Genomic DNA, 13102 nt, shown 5'->3' with positions numbered 1-13102 from the left:
GGGCTATTCCAACCTGGAGACAAGGATTTTAGAAAAGAACATAGGATAATGAAATTGGCGTTCAGTTGATGAGAATATTAGCATATTCAGTAATAGGAAGAGAGAGTGACTAACCGTGTTCTTTAAATATCACTAGCCTAGTCAGATTGATTATTGTGTTGTCTGTGAATTGGCGAGTATTAAGTTCCATGTGGCATTACCATTAGTATTTCCTGTTTATACTAAGAGGGTATTTAATGTAAAAGTTGGCCTGTTATTGTAAAAGTTCTTTGAATAAGTTTATGTTAGAAACACTATTTCCTTTAAATACTTTTACTTAAAAAACATTTCAAAGATTCTTTGTTTTTGTCATGGCACAGCAAAATAATTTGAGACAATCAGAGTGACATTTTTAAACCAAAATTTTGTAACATTTATAAATGGAGCTAAATGAGCTTGAGTAACAAGAATCTCAAGAGTTTTTTTTTTAAGTTATGAAATAAGTTAGTGCTTTTTCTAAGTTTAAGAGATTGGTAGTTTGTCGAAACATTTTTGTGTAACAAACATTTTGTATTGTTTGAAGCATGCTTTGTTTTATATAGAGAATATTTATTTTAAAACTATGCCTCTTAACTCGTATATACCCTATTATTTGTATTATTGATATCTTTTTGGTTTCCTTCAGCTATTCCAGATTTCCTTTCAGCCTTTCTGGACTTGACATATTTATAAAATCTTTGTGTCTTTCACATATTCCTGGCTGATGCAGTTTTCCTTTCTGATTTTTTTGTCTCAAAATACCAAGACGTTTTAAAACGTCATCTGAAATAAGCTGGCTTTAGAGTACTGTGATTTCTCTTGGTGGTATTTAAAATGTTTTAAAATTGCTGAACTGGAGTTTCCGTCGTGGCACAGTGGTTAACGAATCCAACTAGGAACCGTGAGGTTGCAGGTTGGATCCCTGGCCTTGCTATGTGGGTTAAGGATCTGGCGTTGCTGTGAGCTGTGGTGTAGGTTGCAGATGCAGCTTGGATCCGGAGTTGCTGTGGCTCTGTTATAGGCCGGTGGCTACAGCTCCAATTAGACCCCTAGCCTGGGAACCTCCATGTGCTGCGGGAAGCGGCCCTAGAAAAGGCAAAAAGACAAAAAAAAAAAAAAAAAAAAAAAAAAAATTGCTAAACTAATATATATAGTCAAAGGATTAATTTTAAAGTTTCCAAACTTTTGTAAATGAAAACACAGTTTAACATAATTTGACTCAGTTTTTCATATTAAAAATAATCTTGGTTCCCAATGGTATCATATACATAATAAATATAAAAAACTCATTTCTTATAACTTTTAAGAGTATCTCTAGTTGTAATTTGATACCTTTAGGTTAGATCACTCAGAAATTTACTATGAGTACTGAGCAAAACCTTTTCTTATTTCACAATTAATTCAAAGTAGATGGCTTCCAAATTTTAGAAGCTAAATTCTGATTATAAAATTATTGGTGCAAAATAAGAGAATTAACATAAAACATCATTAATCAGAAATGCCCATTTTATTTGTTGTACTTGTTCTCCTTAACTTTTTTAAATGCTTTGAGGAAGTTTAGAAATAAAATACAGAACAAGTCAAGGAAATTTAAAAGCAGAATTCACGAGTTCCTCTCTGGCTCAGTGGGTTAAGGAGTTGGCATTGTCACTGCTGTGGCTCAAGTCACTACTGTGGCATGAGTTGGATCCCTGGCCCAGGAATTTCCATATGCCATGGGCATGTTCAAAAAGATGAAAAATAAAAATAAAATAGAATTCAACAGCAACAAGATACAGAAAAGGAAAGGTTTCTCAGGCATTGCTTTCTAACATGTTTTTTGTTATACACAAATACAGCTTTACGGAAAGCCTTGGGGGGGGGGTGATGTGATTCTTAAGGCTTTTTATTTTTTTATTTTTTTAAATAAAGTATGAAAGTATTTTGAAGAAGGTAGTCCTTCTAACTGAATCTAAAATAAATGAGGAATTTATGAATCTTTTATATAGACGATACAGAATAAACACAATAATGTCTTCAGTTGCCAGCTCACAGAAGGTATGTAAATAAACATTTCTTATACTGGATTAAGAAGTGTATTAATAAGAAATTTAGAAAAAAACACTAAAGGAAAAATGTTATAAAGCACCCATAATTCCACTACCCTAAGGTAACTTTTTCAAAAAACATACCTACCTGTTTTTAAACAGCTAGTCTCAGAGTACATTTTAGATACTATAATTGCTTAACATTACATCACATATATTTTTTTCTTTCTATATAATTCAAACATTATCACTTAATGGCTAAATAATATTCAATTTTATAGATACTCTATCATTCCTATACTTTGAAGCCTTGTACTTCTTGGCCAATAATGTACAGTGACATTTTATGTGGGGGTTAGGTTCTGTCACATGATGTCAAAAATCCCATTTAATCAAAATCACCCAGGAAAAGGTGGATGGTTAATTACCTAGACAGTATATCATGTCTCAATGAGTTCACCACAGAAGTATTTCCACAAGATTTGGATCAGATTGCTGAGAATGAGGTGAACTATTTGGCTTCCCTTAAAGGGCTAGGTTAAATAGGATTGTCTTTCTGAGCTTATATAGAGTGAGCATAGTGGATTCTAGTAAGTTCAGCGTGTGTAATGTGACTTCACCTTGAACATTTTCAAACACTTAGTGATGGATAAGTTTTAAGTGAAAGCCAGATCTTCATTGTAATCATGCAGTGAAAACTCCTCTAGACTGGGCATACCTACAAGGCAAAGACTGCCCCCATATTTGGAGGGAAGCACCAAGGACAGCCCTTTGCCCTTACTTGGCAGTTTGTTAATGCAATATTTGTTACATGCAGGAATACCTGTGAATAGTTACTAGTACCTGTTATACTAGATGCTTTATACAAGATGCTTTGGATTGGTGAAATAGGATAACTCCAGTCCACGTGGTAGTTTTTTAAGAGAAACATTTTCTAAGAAAGCTAGCATTTAAATTATACCTAAACTATTACTTGATTACAAAAAGCCAATTCAGGCCTGATCCTTAGGGCAGATTCACCCCCCACCCCAAGACTGCCTTGTGAACTTTTAAAGGCAATAGTATATGGCTGAAGCAACTTAAATCCCTCTTTTTGAAAAAAATAGCTAGAAGCACATGTTTCTTTTCATTTTTTAGCATATGCGTAGTTGGAGAACACGTTGAGCATATTTGCTATTGCAAATTTATGCTGCATTGATCCTGGATGATCCTGACTCAAAGAGTAAAATTTTTAAGACTCGTAAAAGAAAATGATACTAGGAAGTCTTAACTTTCATCGCGTTGGTAATTATTTAATAAGCATTTGTCTATCTCTAATTGATTTGTAGGTTTAATTTCGCTCTCCGTTCAGCTTAAAACTGTGGCTTCCGAAAATGAGTCTGTTGACAAATTTATACTGACTCATCCCCGTTTTCATATATACCATCTTCGTGTTCTTTAGGGCCGTGATTTTTCTCAAAGTGAACTTGAAGCTACTGACCTTACACTTCCCCCCACGATAAAAGTTCTGCAAAGATTTGTGGATCTGTGGGCTGCATTTTACAAGGCCTGCAAGGTGTTTCCAAACCTTTGGGGCTTAGAGTAGAAAAGGCTGGTTGTGCGCTACGGAGGGAGAACGCGCCGCATGAGGCATTGTGTTGACAGCGTGTAGTCTCCATTACCGGGAAGAACAGGGGCAGGCGCACGCCCCCTCCTCACCTGCCACGCGGTGGCCGCCCTTCGGGTTTCCTTCGCGCCGCGCGCCAACTGCTTCCGGGTCGCAGTGGACGTCGTTTCCGTAGCAGCATGGCGGCCACGGAGGACGAGCGGCCGGCTGGGAGCGGTGACGGAGAGCGGCTGGATTTCCTGCGGGACCGGCACGTGCGGTTCTTCCAGCGCTGCCTCCAAGTCTTGCCGGAGCGCTACTCTTCGCTTGAGACCAGCAGGTAACTGGGGGTCAGCGGGACCAGCACGGGGCCCGGCTCCAGGAGCAATGGAGGAAGACGGCTAAGTGGGTGGCAGCAGGGGGCTGCGGCGCCGCCCACCATTCACTGCCTCCCCTCTCCGGCCGGCCTGCGGTCACCCTCACTCCCAAGCTACGGCGGTAGGAATGAAGGGAGCTGCGAGTCGAGGGCTTTTGGAATCTCCAGTTTCCGCCCTTTTCACTTCACATTTTTTTTTCCTGTCAACTGGGAGCTTCCTTTTTTATCCCTTCTCTCAGCCTATATGAGTCACTTTGACCTCACTTCCGATAAAAAAGGAAAAAAAGTGTTTGTCATCGTATTTTATGTAGATAATCTTCGCTGTGCTTTTCTTTCCTCTATAAAGCCGTTGAGTCTTAATTGAGTGCCTGTATGGTGTTCAGCGTATAGGAGCGGCAGCAAACCTCTAAGGTTTGCGTAGATATGAACTTTTCAGGAATTGTACATCTCATGATAGGATTGATGAAAGAGGTGCGGTGTTGCTTATAAGCAGCCTGTTAAAGTTTATTTGGAAGAGCCTTGTGAGTTGGAGTAGGCTAAGAAACTGTGAATTAGTCATTCAGAGTAAAAGTCTGGCAATGAGAATAATGAAAGGAGGAGGCGATCTTTGCTCTGCATTGCTGTGTTTTGAAGTGAGATTCCAAAGCTGCATGAGACTGGTTTGGAAGAGAGAGCAAATTGGTTTTGCTCTAATCTCTTTCCGTATTTTCTTAACTGAGTCTCTGGTATATTTTGAGCGCTGCATGACCGGGTCAGTTTGGGAAGTTTTATAGATTATTTCTTCATAACATGGTCAAGAGGTATTTGTTACGGCGGGTGCTGGAGGACAGCTGAACCAGACAAGCAAGCAGTTTCAATAGGGTAGGTTCCTAGCCCAGATTTCCCTAGAGGGGCCTTCCCTAATCACCCTTTCCAAAAGAGACCACTTCCAGTCACCACTTGAAAGTATATATTTACTGACTTATTTGTTGAATATCTTTCACACTGGATTGTAAACTTCATGGAGGCAAGATTTTTGTCTCCCTTGTTTACCTCCTTAACACCAGGGTTGCCCCATCCAGTTTGGTAGCCACTAGCCACATTAGGCTATTTAAATTTGAATTAGTTAAAATCAAATCAAGTTAAAAATTCACTTCCTCTGTTTGCAGTAATACTACATTTCAAGTGCTCAATCACCACATTGGCCAGTGGCTTTTGTTTCTTTTTCAACATTTCCAGCATCTCAGAAAGTCCTACTGAACGAACAGCTTTGCACTAGGACTTTGAAATATATCTGGCATAAGAGAAAGCAGTAACTACGTGTTTATTGAATAATGTGAGCAGAGCCCTGAAGGATGAACAGACTTTTGCTGAAGAAAAAGTGAAACATCATTTATATTCCTTTCTCCACCCATAAGTATTGATTGACTAGCAGAGAACGTACTAGACCAAAATTAACATTTCCAAAACTCAGAGTATGTTGACTGTAATAATACAGGATGTTTAGAAATATATCGATATATCACATATTTTATGGGGATTAATTTTATGTAGATTTAGAGCATTTGAATTTAAAAAAAATCATCCTATTTTGATCATTAACAATTGAACTTTGCTTGTAGTTATCATTGGTCTCAGGTTGCATTTTCAAAATGCCAGTGTGTTTGGTCTGTTCTTTAAAATTCAGCCAGGACAAAACTATATAGACTAATGCATGTTGACAGTAAACTGTAATCCTGCTTATAGCATGAGTAAAGTAGCAAAAATTTTCTGATTAAACAACTAATTTAACAATGATTTAATAACTTTATTATAATCTTAGATCTTTACCAAGTATTGTGTATTAGATGAGAGATATATAATATCACAGTGCACTGTTTAGGAGATGTTAGTTATATCTTTTTTATGCCTCATGTTTGTCCCTTAAATATGCTTTATCATTTTGGAGGGTTTTTTTAATGGCTCAGTTAATAACTCCATTTGGGACAATCTGTACATAAATACACCAATTTTTATAGTGATTTTTTAAAGTTACTCAGTTTTTCTCTTTCCTGATTCACAGTCTTTACTTTTCTTAGTTCAATATTAAGTCCTCTTGGGGTGATGTGATTCACAATTGACTTTAAAATGCTTGTAAAGAAGTTCCAACTTTTTAAGCAAAGGTAACTGGTCACAAAATTTTTATTAACAGTGGGGTTTTAAAACAATATGTTACCTAAGTCATAATATTTTTTTAAGACCACACCTGTGGCATGGGAAAATTCCCAGGCTAGGATTCGAATTGGAGCTGCAGCTGCCAGCACAGCCACAGCAATGCCAGATGCAAGCCACTTCTGCAACCTATACCACAGCTCATGGAAACACCAGTTCCTTAACCCACTGAGCAAGGCTAGGGCTCAAATCCACATTCTCATGGATACTAGTTGTTTCGTACATCTGCTGAGCCACAATGGGAACTCCTAAGTCATAATTCTTATCTAGTATTATAGTTCAATTCCACAAGCATTTATTGAGGGCCTTCCGTGTATCTGGGTATGGGGATATGGTATTAAAGCAATAAATCAGTTATTCCAGTATTCACTTCTTTTTACTGATAGATATGAAACAGCTGACTCTTAGGAAAGCTAACATTGAACCAGACATTAAGACACTTACTTTCTGGCCCACCGTTTTGGCAAAACTCTATTTCCCTGTTTCTTTTAACCTGACCAATAAAAAGACATTTTTATTTTTCTAGTATCAGTGGCCTTTTTTTTTTTTAATTGCCGCATCCGTGGCATATGAAAGTTCTTGAGCCAGGGATTGAATCTGAGCCACAGCAACACCAGATCCTTTAATCCACATTGTAAGGTTGATATCGAACTGTGCCTCCGCAGTGACCCAAACTGCTGCAGTCAGATTCTTACCCACTGTACCACTGTGGGAACTCCTTATAGCAGTGGCTTTATGAATGTTTAAAGGTATATTTTTCGTTGTTTCACTTCTGCTTTTTCTTTTATGTTGAGTTCTGGAAAGGGACAGCTACTAGTTAACTCAAGTGAATAGAGACTTTAGATTGTGAGCTTTGTCAAGTGTTCTCCCTCACCCCCACCTTGGCCACACCCACAGCATACGGAAGGTCCCAGGCCAGGGATTGAACCTGCACCACAGCAGCAACCCAAGCCACTGCAGGGACAATGACATTGTTTCTGTGAGGATGCAGGTTCAATCTGAGGTCTTGCTCAGTGGGTTAAGAATCTGGTGTTGCCACAAGCTGCAGCATAGGTCACAGATGCAGCTTGGATCTGCCTTTACTGTAGCTGTGGTGTAGGCCAGCAGCTGCAGCTCTGATTCAGCTTCTAGCCTGGGAACTTCCATATGTTGCAGATGTGGCTGTAAGAGAGAAAAAAAAAAAAGGAAGAAGATAATATCTGTACTAGTACCTCCATATAGCTCCTTAGTCATTTTTCCCCCCTAGTTTAACTTGCTTAAGTTTAGGAGGTTTGTTTTATTTATTTTTGTCATGACATCCAGTTTAGTGGATGTTCAGTAAACATTTCTTTTTAAAAATTATTTTGCATGTTGTGTAATTCCAAAAATGTGTGACTGTACTTGAAGTTATTTGTAGGATGAATCAGCTATTTCAAAATATTGCAAGTAAAAGGTAGACTTAAGATTCTAGAAGTAATGAGTCTTTCCTTCATTCATTCCAAAGTACTTATTGGAGGCTCTATGGCTATGTATTTTAACTTCATGATTCTTTTCAATGTATCCTATAAGGCTCTCTCTTCATTTCTAATATTACCAGTTTTATTCAGCATCTGTGTTTCTATTTCTTTTTTTTGGTCTTTTTGCTATTTCTTTGGGCCGCTCCCACGGCATATGGAGGTTCCCAGGCTAGGGGTCGAATCGGAGCTGCAGCCACCGGCCTACGCCAGAGCCACAGCAACGCGAGATCCGAGCTGCGTCTGCAACCTACACCACAGCTCACGGCAACGCCAGATCGTTAACCCACTGAGCAAGGGCAGGGACCGAACTCACAACCTCATGGTTCCTAGTCGGATTTGTTAACCACTGCACTGCGACGGGAACTCCTGTGTTCTTATTTCTTAATGTACAGTATGATTTGGCTATAGGCCCACCTTAGATCTAGGCAGGACGTTTAAAAAGACACTTGTAGATGTCAGTAAAGAGATTTGAACAAAAAACGGGCAGGGCAAGTAATCCAAAGTTTGGGAATCTAGTAAACTCCCATAAACCAGTGTTTCTAATATACTCCCAAATGGTCAGTCACCTACTCTGGCCCGATGGTACAATACTCATTTAGTGGCTTAGAAAAACCTTATTACAGTTGACCCCTTGAATGGTTTGAGGGCTAGGGGCACTGAGGTGCACGGTAGAAAATTCCAGGTGAGACCCTCTGAAATTCTGAAATTCTGCAACTGAAATACGTATTTACTGAGAAAAAAAAAAAATCATGCACAGTTTAAACTCATAATCAAGGATCAGACTGTAGTATGGCTCTATTCTTTTTTCCACTGCACAAACTATTTTTCCTTTTTTTGTTTCTATTTAATTCTTGTTTCTTTTGTGCCATTCTCTTAAGTCTGAACAAAAATTGTCCTTAAAAACTAGAGTTCTTCTGGAAACATCATTTAGTTTACCCCTTCTACCTGCAGAGTGACCCACTAGTTAAACTACTTGATTTGGGAAGGGCAAGGGGATGTTACTTCTTCATCCATGTAAGATAAACATCTTGTATATACTTTCCAGAGTAGGAGAAGGGACAGGAAGACATATCTTACTTCAGTTTTTCAGGCTACAGACTCAGAGTTCAGTTCCAGGAAAAGAAGAAAGCAAGAGACCAGGTAGATGTACTTCAAAGAAGTAGTAATAACCTGACTGACCTGGTTTTGGGTGCACATGTTAGCCAGATCACCCCCTCTGGATGCCTGCACCAGTTCAAGTTGCCTGGCAGTCTCTACCCCAAGCAGAAGTCATCTACGCACCATAACACCCTACTTTGTTATTATCCTTTGGTAGAAGGGGGCTGGATGTTTGCTTCAAATTAACTTCTTGGTTCTGTCTGTCAGCCACTGCTGGGTGCTGAACTTGGTAAATAAGCTTTTCACTGTAGTTGTGCTAATCCTGTAAACCTTAGTTTCAGCTGCTACGGGTTGAAAATGCTGGACTTTGAAAAAAAGCCTTTAATAATTAAGTATACAAGTTTTTTTTCTTTTTAGGGTCACACCTGCAGCATATGGAAGTTTCCAGTCTAGGGGTTGATTCGTAGCTACAGCTGCCGGCCTACACCACAGCCACAGCAACGCAGGATCCGAGCCACATCTGCAACCTAGACCACAGCTCATGGCAACGCCAGATCCTTAACCCACTGAGCGGAGCCAGGACCTGAACTCCCATCCTCATGGATACTACTCAGGTTTGTTACCACTGAGCCACAATGGGAACTCCAGTATTTGAGATTTTTAAGTAGTTTTTTTTTTGCTTTTTTTTTTTTTTTTTTTTTTTTTTTTTTTTTTTTTTTTTTTTTTTTTTTTCTAGGACTGCAGCTAGCATATGGAATTTCCTAGGCTAGGGGTCAAATTGGAGCTGCACCTGCTGGCCTTCGCCACAGCTCACAACAACTCAAATTCTTAATCCACTGAGCAGGGCCAGGGATCAAACCCGCATCCTTATGGCTACCAATCAGATTCTTAAAGCACTGAGCCACTACAGGAACTCCCGAATTCTCTTTTTCAAATCTGCTTTTAGTCTTCAGGTTGTTCATAAACTGACTTCAGTGAATTCATGTATACTTCAGTTGAGTAGGATTGGTTTCTTAACCCTTAAATGTCTCTTTATTCAAAATTAACACAGGGAGTACCCGTTGTAATGCAGCAGAAATGAATCTGACTAGGAACCATGAGGCTTCAGGTTTGATCCCTGGCCTCACTCAGTGGGTTAAGGATATGGCGTTGCCGTGAACTGTGGTGTAGGTTGCAGACATGGCTTGGATCCTGCTTTGCTGTGGCTATTGCAGACTGGCAGCTCTAGCTCAGATTGGACCCTTAGCCTGGGAACCTCCATGTGCCATGGGTCTGGCCTAAAAAGACAAAAAAAAACCCACAAAACTTTGATTGATATTATTAAATTATAAGAATAAGTTGGATTTTCTGGCTTCTGCAAGTTGAGGCTATTTAAATTATTGTAAAATTAGAATGAGTTTATTATTCTTCTGAATCAAACAGACTTCACTGGTTTGATAGTTAAGATGGAATTTTCTATTTTTTGTCTTTTAGGTTGACTATCGCGTTTTTTGCGCTCTCTGGGCTGGACATGTTGGACTCCTTAGATGTGGTCAACAAAGATGATATAATAGAGTGGATTTACTCCCTGCAGGTCCTTCCCACAGAAGACAGTGAGTGAGTTTTTAGCATTTTATTTTTAGTGTGACTAGTTTTACCTGGCATACCATGTGTTGGACTTGGAAATCTTAGTATTTTTAATCAACTGTTAACATATTTTATTCATATGTGTTTTGTTTGTAATGCAGTATTCCCTTTCTATTCAGACACAATGCCAACCAAGTCTAATCGTTAATCTCTGGAGAGAACAATTTAGGGATGTCTAGGGTTAGGCGGAGATTCACAGTTGTGCACCATGCTAAGCGGTGGACCTCCATGTTGACAACTGCGTGTTGATTACTTGTATTCCATATTTATGTTTGCTTGATTTTGTAGCATTCACTCTATTTTTCTTTCCTAACCAGTCTTTTTGTCACTTGACTGAAAAGCTCTTGATCATCAAAAAGTTTCATTTCAGTCTCTTGGCTGATTTCCCTCTAATGTTCCACTAGCATTTCTTTAAGGGTTTCTTAAAGCTCTTACTTATACTTCAATCATTTTTATACTTCTTCAAACTTTATACATTCTGATCAACTAAGTAAATTATCAAAATTCATAAATTACTGATCAGTTAAAAAGAATACATTTTATAGACTCTGTTGGTCACTCCATTAAATGTAAAATACCTATGATTGATTTAACTTATAAATATTAGAAATTCTAACCTTGAATTGAATTAGATCAAGCAAATAAACTCCCAGAAAATCATACAGTTTTTATCTGTCACCACTTACCTTTCTTTTAAGAGTTGCATTTATAAATTAACGGTGTGGTTCATTGGTTGGAGTAATCATGTATAAATCTCGCCCAGATGAACTTCAAGGAAATAATAAGCTAAAGCTTTATTTAGAAAGAAAAACAGCTTTGATCTCAGCAGATGCTGTTAAATGTAGTTTGTGGCTTCCTACTTGATTGTTCTTGAGGTTTGTGATCTTTGTTTCTATATCATTTTTACAAATTTGTTACAGATTTTGTATAATTTTTGTTTACTGAAAATACATGTCCTGATCAAGTTATGCAGTGTAGTTTCTTAAACATATATTTATCATACTACAAATAGAAGTTTATACATTGTGGTGCGTGGGAAAACTATAAGTTTTTGCTAAAATATATTTTATGTTATTTTTAGAAGATATTTATGAGACTCATTTCTTTAGAATAAAATAATTGTTATCTTTCTAGAAATATAGTGACCGTAGCATTTTAGTGAAAGAACTCATGCTATTGGTTACAATTACCAGGACACGAATCACTTATTCGCTGTATTTCCTACTTTCTGCCTTTTTTAATATTTTTGTCCACTTTTAAGAACTATTCGTTGACTTCATGATAGAGCTAATTAATAACCATATTCTTTTCAAAGATTTCTTACTTTTTCCATTATTTGATCTTTTGTTGTAAGAGCTTTGCTGACTATTATCTGAACTTTCATATTTTCCCTAATAGTGTTTGCAGCATACTCACTGGAATGGCCAAAACGAAAAAGCTGGAAAATGGCAAATGTTGATGAAAATGCCATACAACTACAACTACTATTTTACAGCTATTATTTGGCAATATTTACTAAAACTGAACATATATGTATTCTTTGAGCTAGCAATTCTACTCCCTAGTACATAACGAACAAAAAAGATAAAAAAGTGTTCACCAAAAGATATGTAGTAGAATGTTCATAGCAGTATTTTTCACAGGAACCAGAAGTAGGAGTATACAAGCTATCCGTCATTGCTGTAATAGGTAAATGATGTATTAGCATTCGCACAAGGGAATAGTATCCAGTAAAGGGAAAGAACATTCTAGACCTATATGCCAAAATTTGAATGAATGTCACAAACACAGTTTGAGATAAAGATGTATATGGTGTATTACTCTATTTATTAAAAAAAAAAAAGAAGAAGAAGTAGGTGAAACCAATTTGAGCAACAGGACAGTGGCAAGAAGGAAACAGTGCTCCTGGGATGCTAGTTATGTACCTTTTCTTGAGCTGAGTGCTGGTCATACAGGTGAGTTTACTTTGCAAATGTTCATTGAGCTGTTTGTTGTACTTGGATGAAAGTTTGGAAAATTTTTTGAATTAGGTTTGATACTCGCCATCTCTTCTGAGATCCATCAGAATTCTCTTTCTCTTTATACTTTCAGCTCCATGGACTTGATTGAATTGAAGCCTATTGCTAATTTCTTATTTTTTTCAGTCACTGCTGCTCTACTATTGCTTAAAATATTTTTGCTTACATCTGAATTGTAAACATCCAGTAGGTAGGAGATGCATCTCTCTTACATTTCTTTTCCATTTTGGTACCTAGAGCACCAAAATTTGCTTGGACTGCTAAATTACCTGAACCTTTTCCTACTTTACTGTTCCTCCTTTCTGTATTTTCATGTTTAGCCTAGTGTGTCCGCTGGCTTCTCAGACATATTCTCATTTATAAGGCATTTGCTGACTGAATAGAATGTGCTTTCTGTAACTCATTATTCTTTCACTGTAAGTGAAAATTACTGCAACTTCTGGAAGAGCATTTTAGCAGTATAATATTTTACCCTCACATATTCTCATGTATGCTGTAGTTAGTTGAGTAATGGTGCCCAAAAGGTATATCCACCAGAACCTCAGAATGTGACCAGGTTTGGAATCAGGGTCTCTGCATGTATAATTAAGTAAGGATCTCAAGGTCAGTGACTGCTGTCCTTAAAGGAGAGAGGAGAGGGAGATCGGAGACACAGGGAAAGGCCACGT

General features: G+C 37.9%; 2 protein-coding genes across 5 annotated transcripts in view; both read left to right on the top strand.

Moving 5' to 3' along the window:
* Positions 1–732, top strand: part of CCDC112 (coiled-coil domain containing 112) — a 36151-nt gene extending 35419 nt beyond the window's left edge. Inside the window, exon 11 of the mRNA XM_085011726.1 lies at positions 2–732. Within this exon, the coding sequence (XP_084867852.1) occupies positions 2–32 (31 nt within the window). The 3' untranslated portion in view covers positions 33–732. The remainder of the gene's footprint in view (position 1) is intronic.
* A 3072-nt stretch (positions 733–3804) lies between these two features.
* Positions 3805–13102, top strand: part of PGGT1B (protein geranylgeranyltransferase type I subunit beta) — a 51806-nt gene continuing 42508 nt past the window's right edge. For 3 of the 4 annotated variants that reach the window (XR_014838587.1, XR_014838586.1, XM_003123848.7), the window contains exons 1-2: positions 3805–3970; positions 10264–10382. Coding sequence is in view for 1 of the 4 variants with exons in the window: in XM_003123848.7 (XP_003123896.3) it covers positions 3831–3970; positions 10264–10382 (259 nt within the window). In the remaining 3 variants the exon portion in view is untranslated. Of the gene's footprint in view, positions 3971–10263; positions 10387–13102 lie in introns of all 4 variants that reach the window. The other variant, XM_085014320.1, reaches the window with a different exon arrangement.

Source organism: Sus scrofa, chromosome 2 (genome assembly GCF_054392235.1).
Source record: "Sus scrofa isolate SSC_HxYL_T2T_F1_AM1 chromosome 2, Sscrofa_HxYL_maternal_Yorkshire_Landrace_v2.0, whole genome shotgun sequence".
NCBI lineage: Eukaryota > Metazoa > Chordata > Mammalia > Artiodactyla > Suidae > Sus > Sus scrofa.
The sequence above is the reverse complement of the archived record's forward strand: the minus strand, read 5'-3'. Positions and strand labels throughout refer to the sequence as shown.